The sequence below is a fragment of the Anser brachyrhynchus genome, assembly GCF_964034855.1.
Source record: "Anser brachyrhynchus genome assembly, chromosome: 6".
Taxonomy (NCBI): Eukaryota; Metazoa; Chordata; class Aves; order Anseriformes; family Anatidae; genus Anser; species Anser brachyrhynchus.
The window spans coordinates 39,241,691-39,261,163 of NC_137700.1; the positions used below are offsets into that span (position 1 = coordinate 39,241,691).

Sequence of the window (19,473 nt, forward strand, 5' to 3'; positions counted from 1 at the left end):
TCATAACTTGTATCCGTTGACATGTTGAATAGTCTCTCAAAAGGCTATGATCTAACTATGTCTCTACCAGTTTTCGGAAGCCTTGACTTAATTCTGAGCAGAATTTTGGGGACAGAGTAAATCATTACACATCTGTGGGTTGAAACGGGCAGTACTGGCAAACCTTGCGAAGTATTGCTGTATACGACAGGCCTAAGTCTAAGGAGCTGCAGCTGAGCTTTATAACGCTCTCCTCCCTCAACCATAAGGGCACGTTCAGAAACGTGCTAATCTTGAAAACTGTATTTGTGACTTCTGTGAATTGTGGCAAGAATTTGAATTAAAAAAAACACCACCAACAAAACAAAACAGTGAACTTGTAAATATTTGCTGTAAACAAAGTCTGAGGCTGGCCAAGGTCATGCCTGCGTTTACGTGATGTCTCTCTCTGTTGGTGTTTTTTCTGTGAAGTGCAAGTGGTAGTTGAGTCACCTGCAGGCAATCTGAATCCTTTTGGCATCACAGATTGTTAGGGGTTTTGATGTTCGCAGCGTACCTTTTTCAGTGTGGTAGAAAAATGTTGTTTAACCCTGCTGTAAGCACCTCGCATCAGATCTTGATCTGGAGTTTGTTCACGCATAGCTTACCCTGTTTATGCTCTGCTCAGCTGCTCTAGGCCAGCAGTTGTGTGTAGATTACAGCATGGTTTTATTGCTGTCACGGGTGTAATTTATATCTGCGTGTGTATATATAAAAGAACAAAAGTAGTTAAGGCGCTGAATTCTTCTGTCACTAGAAAAAGGACAGACTCTCCTGCTGAGTGAAAACTTCACTTCTCGCTGTGTCGGCCTTGACAATCAATACCTTGCGCAGCGGTGCCGGACTAAACGAGACCGGGAGGGAGCTGTTGTTTCAGAAAGCAGGGCAGCGGTGCTGTCCTCTCCACCCTGCCCAGCCTTCTTCCCACCCCCACAGGAGAAACAACCACCACAAGTTTCTGAGCACTGCTCAGACAGGTATTCTTCGGACCCAGCTTTTGGGCACTGCACGCTCAGATTCCATGACCTGCTTGTAAGAGGGAGGCGGTGATAAGATGTCTCACCTCCGGAGCTTAACTAGGGGCAAACGAGCATTCATGTATTATTAAATGCGTTAGGGAATTATTGTTACCGTGTTGGTTTTCAGCTGTTGGAAATGGTTGTGAACGGCTGGTTCAGCAACCGAAGCGATACCTCTCTCTACATATAATACATATTAAAAAAAAAAAAAAAAAAGCTTACATATATATACACATCTTTTTCTCTAATGAGAGGCTCGTTACCAAACAGTATTTTTCAGAGTATTGAGGAAGAGATGTCAGGTTAGGTGTCTTCATCTGATAGCATGAAATCTGAACTGAGTCACAACTTATAATGCCACCTAACGTTGCAGCTCTGTGTGCGTGCCCTACTCCTCAACGGCATTACAGAGTCATGGAAAAGTTACTTGTCGGAGTCCCTGATATTCTTCTCCTCCAGTCAAAAATCGTGAAGAAAATTCATTTGTTTGAAGTCCAATGCCTGTAAGTGCTCAGGTGAAGGCCTTGAGGACAGAAGCCCACATCTGCTTTGTGTGAGGAGTGCTGCCCTGATCCCAGGGGATTTATCAGCAGGTTTAAGGCCACAGAAGGGTCCCGAGCATCTCCCTGGGTGGTCCATGTGTTAAATCTCGCTGCTGAATTAAGTTTGTCCCACAAAACTGACTTCCTGAGGTAGTGTGCCTTAGAAATGGCCTGTCTATTCTGGAAACTATTCCATGCCAGAGACTTGCAGTTTTAGAGAAGTTCTCTCTGTTTTACAAGCTACTTCCTATGGGACCTCAAGCTGTTTCTTTCTGACACCTTAGTTTCAGCCGTAGCGGTTACGGAGCTGTTTCTCACCGGTGCCTGCTCATGCTGTTTGGTCCCCGTCCTTAGCTGTCAGCACAACACACTTGTGATACATGTGACAAACCAGATGTCAAACTGATCTGTGTTAAATGCAACACAGCAAAAAAGGGTGCTCAAAACCAGTGAGCAGTTAGTTCCCTGTTGCTGCTTGTTCCTTCCTACAGAAGCGAGCAGGGACTAGAGGAGAGCTGTGGGCTGCTGCATGTCCTTTATCTACTCAAATACACAAGTTAAAGAGTTTTGTACTTTTTGTTTGTGAGGTGAGATCTTCAAATGTATTTACCGGAGATTTTTTTTTCTACTTTAATTAAATAAGATCTACTTTGTAATTTCACCCACTTTTTTTTGTTTTTCTAAATGGATCGTAGTCAAACAAACCCTGGGACTTAACTGGATTGATAGTATGCCACATGCTGACCTAGTTAGAAATAAATGTTGAGGTGAGGCATTTCTGGTTTAGTTTCCTGTTGAATCTTAGTGGCAGAAGAGAAGCTGAATATAACGAGGCTGTTCCTGTCTTCCCCCTTCTCGTCCTGGCTCTTTCACATATGAAGAGGTCTGGAATTGCCAAACTGGTCCTAAGTCAGATGGGTAAAGTGTCCTGGAGCTCCTGCCTGCTCTGAAATGACTTTTGGTTTTCAATAAATGAAAACCCATTTAAGCTTAATATGCTGTTTCTTGTGAGTTGACTGTTTCCTTTGTAAAGGAAAAGATAACTACTTTTGGAGTGTGCGTGGCTGAATTTAATCAAATCTGCAGTTCAGGTGGATTTGGGGCTTGTATTTTGGTAGCAGAGGTCCCACATCTTTGACCTCTCAGAGGTTCGTACTAACTAGTGAGAAGGAGGAAATCGCAGACTTCGCTGCAACAGCAATATTGACAGGAAACAGCCCTTCGTTTAGGAGGGGTCTGCACCTATACAGAAGAGCTTGTGGCTTTTCCATCTGTGAATATCGATGTTCTTGTTACAGGCTCTTTCACCGAGAGGTGAGGAGGGTGTTTCAGCTGTATCTGCAAGTGAACACGAAAACTTTGTGGCAAGCTTTAAAAAAACAAACAAACAAGTGTCTGAACTGTAGGGAAAGGCAAGTATTTCTTTCATGTGCCACTTAGGCTCTTTTCAAAGCAAATTCTTTGTTTCGGAATGTGATTTTGTTGTTTTTGTTATTTAATTGATACCATTAAGCGTGCAGGAGAGACCTCAGGTCGCTGAAGTTCAGCTACTGAAAGCTGGCATGGCTACGCTGCACCTGTGTGTAGGGGTGATCTCTGGTTTGACTCAGGCAGTAGCTACTCTGTCCTTGACTAAGATAGGGAGCTTTTTCTGGCACTGTAAGTGGGCAGTATGAAAATACTTTCCTTTTTCTGTTGAAAAACAAATGTTTTATGATGAAATTATCATTATGAGAAACTGGTGATGCTGTAGCTTTTGAGAGACTTTTAAAGGCGCTTACCTGAAGGCTTTGGTGACCGGAGGAAGCGATTTGGTGGGCAGCTGGGCATTTCCTGGCAATAGGGGTGAGGCTGCCAGCAAGAAAACATTCCTTCGCTTCTGTTCCAGCCTGTTGCATGCCAGCTGCAGCTGGAGTCCTGAAATGTCAAGGGACTTGGTCATAACTTCCTCTAAACAGTTCTCTCCAACTGTGAGACGTGTTGGATGGTGGCTTAAAGCTTTCTTTTAGAGGTAAACTCTGCAGAGTCATATCAAGCAGCTCTGAAATGTAGCTTAAATATTGAATGCTGTTGAAACTCATTGTTAAGGCTCTGTGCTGAGACTTAAGGCCCGGAGTTTGTCAGGCTATAATTTTTCCCTCAAGTGCGTCAAAGATTCTAGACAACAGATAAAAGCAATAAAAGCTTCTGTCAGTGTCTAGAGGTTTCATGATTCATGCTTGATATAATAAAGAACACAATTTTTTAATATACTTAAAGGTTTTGAGAGAACACAAATTTGGTAGCTCAAAATTTGCTTCTCGTAAGTGTTATATTTGCTATAAACTTCTGTTTCTGAAAATTGCTTGTGTTCATTGAACGTTCTATATTTGTTACAAAAATGCATATGGTTAATCCAACAGAAATTCCCACTTGCAATTAACAATCTGTATTTCTTGAAAACCCAGCGTTCTGCTACACTACTCTAATTTGATCAGGGATGATTTAACTTGTTTTTCCCAATTTAGAGAGCTTTCACAAGCTTATTTTCAGTCATGATTTAGCCATACTGCTTACTCTTGTAAGTATCACTTGGAAAATCTTAGCCAGGAAATAACACATGGCAAGATGGAATATGAAAACAAAGAACCCACTTAGGAGGGGGTGAGGATGGATACATGCAGGTTTTGCTTCTCCCTCTATGTAAACTTTTTGTGTAGTGCTTCAATTCCTGTAGGTGGGACTCACGTTTCCAGCTGACGGTCTTCAGTTTTAGCAGATGATTCTATTCTAACTATATTCTTATCTTTTAGTTGCCAAAGTCACTGCACTTACGTCTTCACAGGAAACCGAGTAATAGGAGCAAATATCAAGAAGACACGAGAAACCTTTGAACAGATTTCTGGAGGAGAAATTTAGAAATAGCACAAACTTATTTCACGAAAGCTCTGCTTTGGTAAACGCATATTAGTACTCAATGATGCATTGCATATGCTTGGTCCAGACACCTCTACCTCCCAAAAATTAAACTAGGAATTATCTTCTGAAAAACTGAATTACCATTAATAGAATTTCACCTGAAAACTTTGGTCTTCATTTTAAGGAAGAAATCTTACTTGACTAGAAGCCCTGAAACAGTGTTTGTGTTGTCTGTGGAAAACTGAAAACAAGCAACTTGAAAGGGCTTTAAGCTTGAAGCTTCGTGTGCCCCAAGTCTTGGTCTCTGATAACATGCTAGGAACGGTTGGCAAGATCACATGAACATGCTGAGGTAAATACATGGCTTGAAATGTGACAGTGCCGTGGTTTAAAGAACAAAACAGAACTCGGAGCCAAATTTAGAAGTGCATGACACTGCCTGGGGGCAGTTGCGAAGTGTGAATGACAAGTGTGGTTGGTCTATTGCTAATTGGGAACTTGGGTTTGTTTTTGCCACGTTTGTTTAGAACAGCAGCGACGTTGCCAGAAATGACCGACGTTTAGCTTTTCTCAGTGCTAAAATGTTTTAGTAATGTTCAAGTGATATATTGCTTGTTGTCTTTTGATTCTACAGTCTGTTCCCAGCAGTTATTTAAACAACAAAAAGCTACCTAGCGTGGCATGAAATCCTTTCTGTTCAAATCCATGAATTAAGGAATACATGAATTCAGGAATACAAATACATGAATTCAGAGTATGCAAATCCAGTTTGTTCTGTAGTATCTCCTGCAGTTGTCCTCTGTAATTCTAAAATGATCGTACTTGTTCTCTGTTGAAATATCAAACTATTGAGAATACAACTTATATAGAAAGAGGCACCAAATTAGTTTAAGTTAAATTTTGAGGCAGCTCTCCAGTCTATGCTGTTCACCGGTGAACACTTTAAATATGATGGGTGATAGAGGACAAGCATGTTCTTAGTTTTTAGACATTTCTAGTAACTCATCCGAAGTATGTATACAAAAAGAAACATTTGAATAAATGTTAAAGAGCATGCATACTGTTAGAGTTACTTAGTCACGGTTACTGTTAACAGTAACCATGCATTCTTAATGTCATGCTTTCTTAATTTGAAGAAGCTTTTCAGTCAGCTACAAGATTTTCCAGAATGCTTATAGCCTAAAGCAGAGATGTGCTTTCTGAGCAAAATATGCTGACTGAGAAAAACAAGGAAAGAGGATTGAATAGGGTGGAAATCTTTGGCTAGAAGTAATTCTTACGGGAAAGGTTTCTTAGTCACTGAAGCACAGCCTGCTTTTTCCAAGCTGTTTCCTCCTCAGCCTTTTTAAGGGAGCAAGGGGCCCTACAGGTGCAGAACAAGTTGAGGTGATGCTTTCTTTACAACTGCAGTCCCAAATGAGGAGTTGAGCTCCTCCAAGGATGCTAAATCTAAGAGGCACATCAGAGTAATGGATAACCTCAAAAGAACAGGCAACACGATATTGAGTGAGTGCAACAACAGGACTGAGGATTTTAGGCTAGAGCAGAAAAACTAACTTCACTGTAGGTCTGAGATGTTTCAGTATAACAAAACCGTCCTTTGGGCAGGGGATGGGGCTGATGGCAGTCCTTCTCAAAGTTGGTGTCCATGAGTGGTTTAGGGAAAGCTTTATTTTGTTTTTCGTTGGTGGAAGGAGACTGGGAGTTGCATTCAGTGAGTGTGACGTTCAGCTTGCTCCTAACGAGTTGGTGGGGCTGCGTGTGTAAAAGAAGACTGCTGGATCGCTTGTTAAGGCATGCTAATGGAGTGTGCTGTGGTTATTTTGTTAAGTAATCCATATGTGGGGAGCAGGGGCAACCAGAACAGCCTCCTGAGGTGGTTTCTAATACTTTATAATTAGCAATTAGAGTATTTTTTTTTTTGGTTTAATTGGATCTGCCATCACTGTATGCCTTAGAACTGGCCTCAGAACAACTGCTAATAGCAGTTTATCACGTGTAGTACAGGAGTTCCTTGTGCAATTACTTGTAATATTGGGTACTCTCTAGACAACTGAATCTCTTCCATATGCTTTTATGGTTTCCTGAGCAGTGCCTGGTGACTCAGGGGACTTTACAACTGCAGCAGAATACAAAGAAGTGTATTTATCAAAACAAATAGTAAGGACTCGTTTGTGAGGCACTTTCTCAGGGCTTGCATCCTGCTTACTCTTTTCAAAAAGTTTTGCCTTGATGAGATTAGACCTGTGTTACATGCCCACATTCCCACTGCTTTAAATCTTGTCGCTGTCCGACCTGAATTGAACTCAAATTGTTCCTGTTCATCCGGTCCAATGTTGGGATACTTAAGGAAAGCGTCCAAGGGAACTGAATTACTGCTTCACTTAGACACAAGCCGGATGGATGCATGCTCTGTAGCGTGCCGGCTCAACTGTAGGAGCGCACACACTCTTTAAAAAAAACTTCCACTGAGTTGCTGTTTGGCAAGCGTGCTTCCAATCCTTAGGGGCTGGAGGATGAACAGGCTACTTTAACAGGGCTCTAGGGTGGAGTAGCAAGGAGAAGACTAGTTGGGATTTTCTTTTTGAAATCCTCGGTGTTTAGAGTAGCTGTGGGTTTCTAAAGATGGGGGGAATGGGGATTAATGGTGATCAGACTTCTCTGTTAAGAGGAGCACTTCAATTCTGAGTGGTCGAGGGCTCTCAGGTCTCCCGTGCAGACTAAGCAAGCTGTCTAAGTGAAAAGTTAAAGATAATTAAACAAATTATCCCTTCAGCTAGCCACCTGTTTTAAAGATTGGGCTGGAAAATAAGCAAGTAAATAAGGATAATACTTCATGACCATTAGATGCTAGTAGTTGTAAGACTAAGTGTATTAATATTCCTCCATCTTTCTGCAATTATAGTAGATTAAACGTGAATTTAGGAGTCTGTGCTAGAAAGAACTTAATTAGCCTAAGTTTGCTTGCCAAAGTAGCACTTGGAGTCCTTTGTCTTGTAGGAAATACTTTATACTCTTAAGTCTTCCCAGTTAACTTGTAATCTTTTAATCCTGGCTAATATTTCAGAACACTATTCAAAGATGAACTGGAACTTGAAAGCAGAGTTAGTTCCCTTTGAAAAGTCATAAGGGTACAATAGTGCTAGTAATGAAGGCTTGTGGTTGTCTTTGATCTGAAGCAGTCAGAACTTAAAGGAGAAAAAACTTCAACTCCATTAACATTGTTTTTTTTCTGGAAGTTTACTTTTGAGGGGTCAAGTACTATATTAGCAGAGCTGAAAAATTGACGTTGAACACGTACAATAGGTTGCTTCTGCGCTTTTTCTTTTCATATGGAAATGTCTTGTGTTTGTGTTGGATGCTGAGAATGGCTGGAGGAATTGCTTCCCTGTCAGGCTACGGTAAGAATTCATAAACAGTGTGCAGGTTTGGATGGTTATGTCTCTATACAGCCCATGTTTGTTTATAAATACATGTTTATAAGCAGTCTGTGTTTATATAGATACATGTAAACCGAGCTTGAAGTTCCACGATGTTCAGTCAATTTTTATACGGAGCACACTGACAGGAAACACTTCCCAGCTGAGGTCTTGAAACTCCTGGGGGTTTGAGGAAGATAAGGAGTATGGCCCTGAGTTACAGCAAAATTGGCAGATAAATTGCTATCGCTCTTCGAATCGGAGCTGGCAGCAGTAAGGGCTGGGTCAAAGTGATTCCAAATCAAATCTTTTCTTCTTCCTGGCTCCTTAACCTCTCCAGACTTGCCTGTAGTCACAGCACGAAGCCGGAGGCGAATCCCAAAGCAGCGTGTTCCCTTGTCAGGACTTGTGCCTGACCTTGGAGCGACTGCTGGGGGAAGAATGGCCAAAGGGCTAGAAAGCGGTTTTGGCTTTTGACCATCTTCCGAGTTGCTTTGTACCACCCTTCCCAGGATCACACTTGTGTAAACACGACCAGTTAAAGGAGCTTTATCTGGTGCTGCTGGCTTTGCATCGCTGCTGGTAAGTTTGGAGGGCTGGTGGTGGAAATAATCACATCAAAGCTGGTTCTGTTCCCTGTTTGTGGCGGAAGTCCTGGTGTGCTGCGATTACGATTCCAATGCAGTTGCTGTGAAGTAACTGTGTGCTCCCTGATTGCTCATCTTAGATCTCTTTTAATCAGCAAAAAAAAAAAAAAAGGCAATTTTTTCCCCAATAGCTTGAATTTAGTTAGTGGGGTAACGGAGAGAATGGGAAATCCTGTACTTTGGGACAGAAACCTGCTGTGCAAGCGTGTACCTCAAAGTTTTAAGAGCATGTGCTAAGGTCTATCAGACCCTGGCAAGTCTTTAAATTAAAACCTCAGGAGGGCACGGCGAACTCCCAGAGGAAGGGAAGGTGTGCCTGAGCTCACACTGCCTTGGGTGCCTGTTCTGTCGGTTTCCAGCTCTTTGTGTGGAGGACAATGGCTGCTTTGGCATTGTTTCTAACACGCACAGTGCCCTGAGAAGTCTGTTGCGTGATGTTGGGTTGCAATTTCTGGTTGATAAGTCTTTATTCCTGGCTGTCTGTGTTTGAAGGGATCGCTGGATTTCTAGCATGGTATCTGTAGGAAGACAAGTGGAAAGCAAAAGTAGCTATTGATCAGTTATATTTCAAATTTCTCAAAGCCCTGTTTGGCTTTGGGTGTAGAGAATAGTCCAGCGTGTACTTTGATAGAACCTTGTGGTAGTTAATGCTTACTGATAGACATCTCTTCTTAAAAGAAAATTCAAAGTTGCAGTTGTGCGGCTTCAGCATTCAGCAGTCAAACATAGCTGAATGTCTTTTATGTATGCTATCAGAAGACTTTAACTGAGGATTTTCATTTTTTTTTTATGGTTACTTTGCTCCTTGGCTTTAGAAAGATCTAGAGATCTTTTGTAACATGTATCACTGTCCAGCAACTTAAATTTTGCCATATTTTACGGTTATTCTAATCTTATAGGCTTCCATATAATGTTTTTGGATCTAAATGTATTTAAAATTGTTACACAGCCATGTAACCTTCAGTCCTTAAAATGATTAGCAAAGATGATGGCTAAAGGTACAGCAGCTGCCAGGATTGCTGGGCAGGGGATTAAATTATGGCAAACAGTCCTGAATGATTTCACAGCATTGAACAGAAGTCCGAGAGCTGCTTTTGCTGCAACTGAGTAAGCAGGACTGCACTCAACATGAAAGCCTGTATTTTTTGGGGGGGGCGGGGTAGTGGAACTAGAGAAAACAATCCTTTTATTTTGGTTCATCCACCTTCTGCTTCCAGAGCATACTTCTTAGAGCAAGAGGTTCATATGGCTGTATACTTGAATTATATTTATTCAGCATGATTGGCGTCGGCTCTGAGTCAAGACAGGGCTACCAAGCAGGAAATGGAGCTATAACTGGTAACTACGTTCTAATTAGAATGTCAAATCTAGATGTGTTTTATTTAGCAAAACCAACTTTGACCCGCTTGCTTCTGTGCTGTCACACGTCCTTTCGTATACAAAGTTCTCTAGAAATACTGTCTTAAAAAAAAAAAAGTGATACTTGCCAAATAAAGTGTGATTCTGCAGTTGGTATTTTTCCACAGCCTACAGGCATTTCTGCAGTGAGACTTGTTTGCATCTAGATTTTCACTGGATGCTGGAAGAAAAATCCCAAACACGTTAATCTCCTCCGATGTCCCTGGTGGAGCATTTACCCGCTACGTCCTGCCTTCCCCCAGGGGCATCTTCTGGAACCAGCCAGCCCTCGCTGTTGGGAGCTTGATAATCACTTATCTCAAGAGCAATACTGCCCAGCTGGCTGATCTGTATTTGCCTTTTGAACTCTTAGCGTAACGTTAGGGTTTAGCTCCAAAAAGCTCCTCTTTTTGCAAATCTTGTCTGTGCTTTAAGTGAACAGAGGAGTCGGGGGCAGAGTCAGTTCTCATCCTCTCTGCTGCAGAAGTATTCCTGCAGTAGTCTTGGACGTAGCATATGATTGTGTTGAGGGCTACATATGTCAAAGTAAACAGCACAAAATCTGGAAAAGTTGCAAAAACCTCTTTTTTACAGTCCCTGTTACAGTTTCCTTGTCCTTTTGTGGGCAAGTCTAAATTATCTTTTCCTCCTATCTGCAACTAAAACTAGATCTTGGTTTCCCCCACCCCCTCCCCTTTCTGTAAGCTGCTAGAACGAAACCTCACTTGCCATCCAGAGCTTTCCCACTAATCTTGTCATAGCAGGAAATGAATGGTTTAAAGAGACTTAGGCTGTATTCGGATTATTAGTTTTGTAGTTACGGTAAACCTGCAGTGCTTTGAAGTCTTCTGAAGTCTGGCCTTTTCTTGCTGCTTGGTTTGCCTGGTTTGGAGCTCTCACGATGGAATGTGAGTGATGAAGTGAACTGCAGGTACCAAAGACAGCAAAAAGTAGGTGACGTTTGAAACAGTACAGCTCTAGAAGATTCCTGGGGCGAAGATGGCTCTGGGTGGTGTCGGTGAGCTGGAGAAGAAGGTGGAAGACTTAAGAGTAGGGAAAGCTTTTTGTGTTCCTCTTTCCTGTAAGCTTGGTGCTGATTTCCACTCAGCATAAGGATGCTCTTGCGTGTTATTTGGGCTGAAGCTCAGGCTGCCCTTGAGCACGCTTTGTATAAGCACAAGATTGTTGGCATACAGGTGCAAGATGAATTGTATCCTCAGGCTTCTCTAAGTACTAAATCAAACTGTTCCCGCTGACACTTATTTCCTTGTGCTCATCTATTTCAGTCTTCTCAGAAACTTAACTAAGTGGTGGCGTGATCCCCTCTTACATGAGGTTCTGTACTAACTGTTTGTAGTGCTCCCTTACAGTGAAGCAGGAAGAACCTGGAGTTTCTCTGCAGGGCTCTTGCACGAAATGGCACAGCCGGGTTATGTACAGTGGCAGGAGCTCTGTGCTGCCTCCTGCAAACCTCTGGTAAATTTTGCTACCGTGCACACTTTGTGCTTTCACACAGACAAGAGGGAACTATGTGAAACTCCTTTTAAATGAGTTCAGTTTAGGTCTATTCTGACTTCTGTGTCTCGTGTCAATGCTTGTGTTTAATGATGAAACTAAACCGAAAGCTAGGAATTCTTGGAACAACAGAGTTGCAAATAAGTTGCAAGGAGAACACAGTGTCTGAAAATAAGTGTTTAAAAATTATTGTCAGGTGTATGTAGGTTGGTGATTGTACTCCATGTCTTAGGGTATTGTGCGAGTCTGCTCTTCAGAATGTCTGTCTGTTTTCCCTGGGAGATAACATCTCAACTAGTGAAATACTTGGAGAATTCTGCCTCCTTGGAACCAGTGAGGTTTGGCAGATAATAACAAACTTCTTGCCCTTCTTGGTACAGGAAAACCTCGCCTACACAGGTATTAATTGCTTTTAATGACTTTTTCATTTAAGGTTTACCTTCTGAATTTTTTATCCACATTCTTGAACTTTTACTGCACTACTATTAGAAACTCTTAGTGAGTATCAGCGGTGGGTACTCTGACCACAAGAGGCTTGTCGTGTTAATACCATCTTACTTGATGGTTTGATTCCCGTCGAGAGGAGTACCTTTCACAGATGGTGAAGCTGATAGTGTTGCCTTCCTGCTTCCTCTCACGCTTCTTGTGGTTCACTAGAATTCACTACCAGTAGGAGAACTGGAAGCCATAAAACTTGGTGTACTTCGGTATCGTTCTGTGTAGTTGTGAGACTTCTTTAACAGTGTATGTGTGTGTGTATCTATAAATATAAAAAGATGTGAAGCTAATAGTAACTGGATGAATATAAGAGAGCTGGGACTGAAAGTTAACATCTGGTCTTTTTAGAGCTACATTAGCAGCTTAATGACCTGTATTTAATTTCACTATAACCATGTAAAGTTTCAATTAAGTTACAAATTCCAGTGGATATTAGGAGAATTAAGCCTCCTTTAAACTGAATTATGTAGCCCAAAGCACTCTTATAGTGATTTCCTGAAATAACCAGAAGGGATATGGAGTAGGGCTCTAAATAGGAACAAATCATTTGGTCAACTAATTAAAATGGCAAATTGGTAGCAAGGAAAAACTGAACAGTGTATGTAACTTATTTTGTTGTGGGAATTGTGGCATGTTTTTTTACTCTCTGGATGGAGAAAGTAGTGAGAATGGCCTGTATTGGATTGATTGTCCTGCTGAGTTCACCACAAAATATGTACTCTTTTTCCAGCTACTGATCTTCTCTTGGCTTGGAACCCCATTTGTCTGGGCCTGGTGGAGGGAGTCATCGGTAAAGTTCAGCTTCATACGGGTATGTGTTCTTTCTTTTTGATGCTGCTAATGCACTTTGGTTTAGGGTCAGTGATACTGTAAATAAAACTGTAGCTGAAATGGATGATGTAATGTTCTTTGCAATGGTGGTGTAATCCAACTGTATAAACTTGTCAGTGTTTATATTATAGCTGGGGTTTGCAAATCCCTCTTCTTTCCAGTGCATGCGTTCTGGTTCGTCTCGGTCTGATTAGAAGACGGAGATGTGCATTCACAAATAATACAAGTCTGTACCCCGAAGTCCTGTCTAAGGCTCTGTGTGAGATGCACCCACTTATATTTTTGCACTTTTTTTGAATAATGCTTTCAAGCTTTTTGTTATTCTTACGGTACTGTGCGACAACTAACAATGCAAGTTCTCACAAAAATCAGGTTTTCAGATGTTGTGAATTAAAGCCTTAAGAATGATTGTTACCTTGGTAGATCACTATTTGAAAGTAAAAGGAACTTTCAGAGCATTCTTTGTTAAGCAGGGATATTGTAAGACATAGCGGTAAAATAAAAGCAGAAGTAGAATGTATTGTGGTTAATATTAAGCCTGCCTTTAACTGATTCTAAATAACTTTTTTCAGTAAAATAAAGTCACTCTTTTTGCTTTAGTCAGCTGTAAAGTCCTGTAGCCAAAATAAATACCTATTCAGATATATATCAGCTTTTATCTATAAGGGGTCTTTTATTACCAATAGTGCTCTGGATGTCTGTTTACTGACAGGTAGAAAAGCTAGCCATAAACTCTGTTCATTTACTGTGTACTGTCCTTTCTCTAAGTGCTTAAGCCCTACATTTCACGTAGTGCCTGGCCTCAGTACAGGTAGAGTCTTAAGTGTGTTTGGGGTACCAGGATGGGTTAAGTGCTGAAATGGATCAGATGTTTGTGGTGTGTCATGCACACAAACAGCTCAGTCAAGGTGGCAGTGGCACACTAACAATAGAGAAAGAAGAAAAACGGGGACTGTTATACCCCTGAATTAGGCTATGACAAATCTAGTTCAGGGATTAGTTGGCTCCATAGTCACTGTAACCCCTAGGTCTCACTTCTGAGAGAATAGTTTAGAGCCCATCTCATTTCTTAAGCTTGTGATTGCTTTCCCTTTCCAGTTGCATCACTTGATCTTTGAATTTCGCCTGATGTTTGTCTGTCCTCCTTCCGTTGATCTTTTTCAACCGTCCTTTCTGATCTGATGATATGAAATGGTTCAGACTCAGCCCTTCTCTGTCGCTTTCTCTTCTCATCCAGGCCGTCTGAGCTGTTCAGCGTGTCCTGTCCGTAACAAATGGATGAATGATGGCTGAACTCCAGTAATGACCTTTTTCTTCTGTGGGAAAATACTCCATGCTTGCTTGTAACATGTTTGTGTTTGTTAACCGAGCATTTAGGTCCACAAAGGCCTCCCCCTTCTCTCTAGGGAGCCTCCTATAAAAGCATTTGAAGGGGGAGACCTCGTTTTCAAATACTTTCTGGAAGTTCTCCTGTACCGTGGCAACTGAATATCCCTGCTTGTGTGCTTACTGTGAGGTGCTTCTGCTTATGGAAGCTGAGCTAAAACTCCCCAGCATGTGACCCTTGAACAAGTGCCAGCCTGCTGCTGTCAGGTAAATCAAGGTTATCAGGTAATAAGTCTGATACTGCTCTTCTTTCCTTATGTTCTTTGCAGCGACTGTATCAATTATGCTCATCCAGGCACTTCACTCGCTTGTTGCTTAGGCCAGCGGTAGCATTTTGTTTCTTTGCCTTGTTCAGGTAACACATCACAAACCACTTACAGACCATCCTTCTTGTGCATATCGAGGCATTTAGTGATGCAGCTGTCCTGTGGATGGGTGTTAATTCTCTCTCACTTCAGTGAGAGAGAATGTCTGTAGTTATTTATCCGTAGCCTTTTGCTGAAACCTCTTGGTCCCCTGCATCTGCCGACAGTTACTAATGATTGTCTTCATTGGGTTGCAGTCAAAGAAAGAGGGCTGACTGAAGTGGCTTTCATAGGTGGTCTTAAACCTATTTATGTCAATGAACTCTCGCTTATTTTTAAGTGCAGTTTTATGTAATCCTTGAGCTGAGTCATCTAACACTGTAACGGTAACCTGTCTTCATTACTTATTCGTGTATCAATCTTTGTCACCTGGAAACTTTATCAGCAAGACTTGTATAAATATTTAACAGTGCTGGACCATTATCTCCATACTTGGTAAGAGGACTGGGCTGTGGAAGCTGGATGAGATACTTTTTTTTTTTTTTTCCCCAGACCTCATATGTGTCAACAGGAACAGGAGGACCTGTTGCTCTGATTTCTTCCCTTCTTCCTTCCCCCTTACCTTCCCTTCCTGGACTATAAGGATCAGAAAACTTATTTTGAAGCTCTTCTGGCTAACTAGTCCTGTTTGGGCTTGTTCTGCTCAGCATCTTGTTGACTAATACTGGAAACTTTAAATAACTTTACATATTAAAATTGCTACCAGTGTACTTGAACTGTCACTAAGCTCATATGCACTTTATCTTGGACATAGATCCTTAGATATTCTTGAAAGATTTGCTTAATGCAAACATCCTGGAATAGTCCTAAGATGACCTTGAAATAACCCAAGACTGACTACAGGGGCATTCTTGATTTAGCACTGACAGTTGCCAAATTGCTGTAACTAGGGATGGGGTTTAATATGCTCTTAATCTTGCTGGCTCTGTTGCTGACCTTGCACGGGAGAATTTGTAGAAAAGCACTCTTGGCAGGGAAGCAGTCTTGTGAGAAACTAGCTAGCCAATATTGCATGTTTTTCTAATTCTGTAAAGAATTTTTTTTTACCCAAGAGGATCAGTTGTATATCTGGATATAATTGTGCACTCATTTCTGAGATGAATTTCTACTGAAGGTATCTTTTAGTTCTTCCCAAATTGTCAAGTTCCTCAAACAGTTCTTTGGGGGGACAGACCTATGATGGAATACTTGAAGGCTAGGCTGTGGTCTCTTTTACCCTCTGTTGGCCCATCCCAAGATGAAAAGTAAGAAAATGTGGGGTAAAAATAGGAATGCAAAGGGGAAAGGATTTTAGGCTGTCATGAAGACAACTTACTGAAATATAACATTGCATGCTTTCTTGGTAGAGATCCACAATGAGAGTAGTCTCTGCGAGTGCTTGCCTCTATACTGAAATAACATCTCTTGCATAACCATGGTCTCCATTAAATAATATTAATCTTATGTTTTGTGATACAATCAGTGTATATACATACAAAATATAAGTATAGCCATTCAATTTCCTTTAGTTGAAATTCCAATAAATAACTAAAATGAGCTTAATTTCTGTTAGAATTGAGGGTAGATACTTTATCTACTAAAGTAGTAATAGTAGCCTGAAATCTTAGTTGACATTTACTGATTTGGTTTAGCAATTTTGATTTCCCTTCACTTTGTTAGAAGAGCTTTGGCTTCTAAGTACCGAGGTTCCTGCAGGTAGTGTTGTTTGCTGGTTCAGGTGTATTTTTTTAGTGGTGTAAATTCCCATGCAGAAGTTCTAATCACTTGGTTAGAGACTACTTAGTGAGTTAATGGAATGTCGCGGTGCCAGAATATGCTCCGTATAATACTGTATATCTAATTATAACCAGGGCTGGATTTCTTAGACAGTGCCAGCCAAATTCCACTTAACTCCTTTGTTGCAACCACACATTTTTCTGTTCTGTGGTCAAAATGCATTTTCATGTCTGCACTCTTAGCATAGGAAAAGCACACAAAACCACTGGTTAATTAAGACCTGGGTTAAACACTGATGGCAAGTTTCCATGGACTCTACACAGAAGGGAAGTGAAATTCTTCCTTCCCTATCCTCAGGAAAGGAAAGCTTTTTCTGTTAGCATGCCACTGGATCTTGATAGAAACAATAAGTGGTTCAGCATCTGAAGTCTCTTCAAGGAACTGCAACTGCTGCTGTCTCTGTCTTCATCCAATCAACAACTTAAAACATTTGCTCTGCGTTCATCTAAATTCCTTCCACTAACAAAAATAAGAAGATGATACCGTAGTAATTCTTGGCTAGAATCAAAATACTTTTAAAAAGCATCATTTATAGCAAACTTAGGCAGTTTAAGACAAGTTACTGCAAAAAAAGGTACTTGGGAGAAGTAAATGCTAGATTGTTTGGGAAATTTTAGAAAATAACTTAAATGGCAGTGGTGTGCTGACAGGAAAGCTGAATTCCAGTTTCAGTGAGGAACGAGAGGTAATGGCTTACTTTAGATACAGTGCTTTAAATCAGTTGTTGCCATCTGCTCTGCCACAGTTCATAAAACAGTAAAAAAAAAAAAAAAAAAGTTAGGTCTTTAGATGGATGACTTAAAAACGTGGAATCTTCTGGAATGAGATGGAGCGGTAGTTCTCCTGTATGTACCATACCTCCTACGTTGGGCAGGCAGTAAGCAGTCTTTTTCACTTAAAAAACAAGTTTGACAGAACTACTTCTTTAACTGCAGAAGCACAAACTCTGGCAGATTCAGTCATCTAGATGTTGTTGGCAATTACGATAAGCTTTTATGGCCGTTGTTGAAGCTTTTACTTCAGGGTATATTTTATCTGAATAATTGCTTCTGGACTGTTTCTTTTGATCTGCCAGGAAACTCCTGTTTTCTTTCAACATTCTTTGGCTCTGGCTGTAAGACAAATGGAGTTTTGAAACAAATGCCAAGATGACTGAGTCCTTTTTTTTAAAAAAAAAAGAAAAAAAATGCACTCAAAGGATACAGAACTCACTTGACTGTATTAAGTTCTTATTACTGCTACCAGGGCTTGTTAATATAAGGCACTTTCCTCTTTTTTGGCAATGGTGTCATATTGATTATTTTGCTTGAGCTCTAGATGGCATCCTTTCTTGAAAAAAATCTGCTCGTTTGTTGAAATACCGATCTCCTCATAGGTGTGTGTTGTGTGGCTAACTTTCTGTAGGTGGGAATAAATGAGACTCTAGACGTGCACAGCAAGCCTGTCTGGGTGCTCTACTTGCAACCTTTCTGTTAAGCCTGGATTGTGTTGGGTTTCCAAAGCCCAGATTATTGCTTTCCAGTAGGCAAAGCACAGGAAAACCTAGACCACCTTTTTAGATGAAGGGATAGAGACTTTTACCTGTTGCTGGGGTTTTTGACATTTCAGTTTTGACATTATAGCTTGAGGACGCTGGCATCCTGAGATCCCTTCCAGCTTGAGTTCTCTCTCATCCTATAGAGATTACGATTTGGATGCTGTGTTCAGGCAGTAGTGCGGGGCTCCTCTTAGAAGACTGCGTAAATTAGACAAGTGGTGCATGACTTCCCCCTTTTCTCTCTGCCTCTTCCCCTTTGGGAACAGCCTCTGGTTGTCGCAGCATGTTTGTAATTCTGGGAAGCTGTGACTTTTAAAGGCTGCTTGGTGCCCTGTGTAGTAAGCATGTCATTCTACTAAAGATAGTGAAAAAGAATTGAAGTATTGATTGTAGATACACTGCTGTGCATCACCACAGTGAATGTTGTCTTTATATGAACAAACTTGCTTAAACACTTTTTCGGCTTTGGGCAGAAACGTTGGAGATTTAATTGGAAAGATGCTCACAGCTTTGAAGCTTTAATTCTATGCTGAAAGTATATTGAGGAAAATATCCTGGTTTTCCTTGTTACAGGACGTGCAGAAATGTGTTGAAGGAGTTGAAGGCTAAAATGCTGTTCAGAATTTATTGAGCAAGAAAAACAAGCTTTGCATTTGCTGTAAAGCCTCTAAACAGACTTCTCAAAAGCTAGATATTTTATTCCAAAGCATAACACATGTTACAAGCTACTATCACAAGTATGGAAGCATATTTAAGTCTACTTAAGCTTTTAACGCTTGTATAGGACTTCTTCCGTTAAACTCTATTGACTTCTCCTCAGTTAGGAGAACTAGTGAGTTTGTCTTTAAAACTTTCTATACCTCTTCCATCTCTTAACAGACCTTTTGCTTTGACTTTTAAAATCCCAGCATACCACTAGCCTGCTGCTGATTTAGCCAAGGAAACTAATGTACTGTCACTCGTGGCTGTCCTCTCTTGCAGTTTGCTGTACAACAGAAGGTACAAAGGGAAAATCACAGCTTCCTGCCTGGTGATCCCCACTTGTTCTCTTCAAGTTGTACCACTGTTTGTGGTAGTGCATTCCACTGGGTGGGTGCATCATCCTAGAGACAGCCTAATTGCTGTAGATGAAGCAGTGATAGCTTTACTTTAATGGGTAATTCTATGAAAATGTCCGTCTTTGAGGTAGAGTAAATACATTTTTTTTTGTTATTGTAATGCAATAATAATGAAACGTGGCAGCAACTCATCATTCACTGGACTCTTCCTGTCAAATAGCTTCTGGCAGGGGTTTTGCACTGGGAGAAAAATTTCTGACAGACTAGCTAAAGCAAATGACTTCACGGTAAGCCTTTACTAATCTTTCTTCAGATTTGCCATGGTGGCTACTTCTAATTCGTCAGAAAGCATTGATTGGCAAACTTCCAGGGGATCATGAGGTGTACAAAATAACAAAGATCGCAGTGATTCCACTTTCTGAAACAGAACCTCAGGATCTGGAATTGGAGGTATGATTATCTTTAATAAATCATGATTTTTTTCCCCCTTTTTTTCAGTGAAATATAAATGTGAAATGTAGATTAAATACATGCCTCCTTGTGGTGTATGTGGAAATGTTGAACAG

The 19,473-nt window shown here is 40.9% G+C and overlaps 1 protein-coding gene across 2 annotated transcripts in view; it reads left to right on the forward strand.

Annotated features, from left to right (window-relative positions):
* INPP5F (inositol polyphosphate-5-phosphatase F) overlaps positions 1-19,473 on the forward strand; it is a 39,276-nt gene that overhangs the window by 1,797 nt on the left and 18,006 nt on the right. Inside the window, exons 2-3 of one of the 2 annotated variants that reach the window (XM_080597405.1) lie at positions 12,685-12,765; positions 19,221-19,357. In XM_080597405.1, coding sequence (XP_080453531.1) covers positions 12,685-12,765; positions 19,221-19,357 — 218 coding nt within the window. Of the gene's footprint in view, positions 1-12,684; positions 12,766-13,233; positions 14,379-19,220; positions 19,358-19,473 lie in introns of those variants that run through there. The other variant, XM_080597406.1, reaches the window with a different exon arrangement.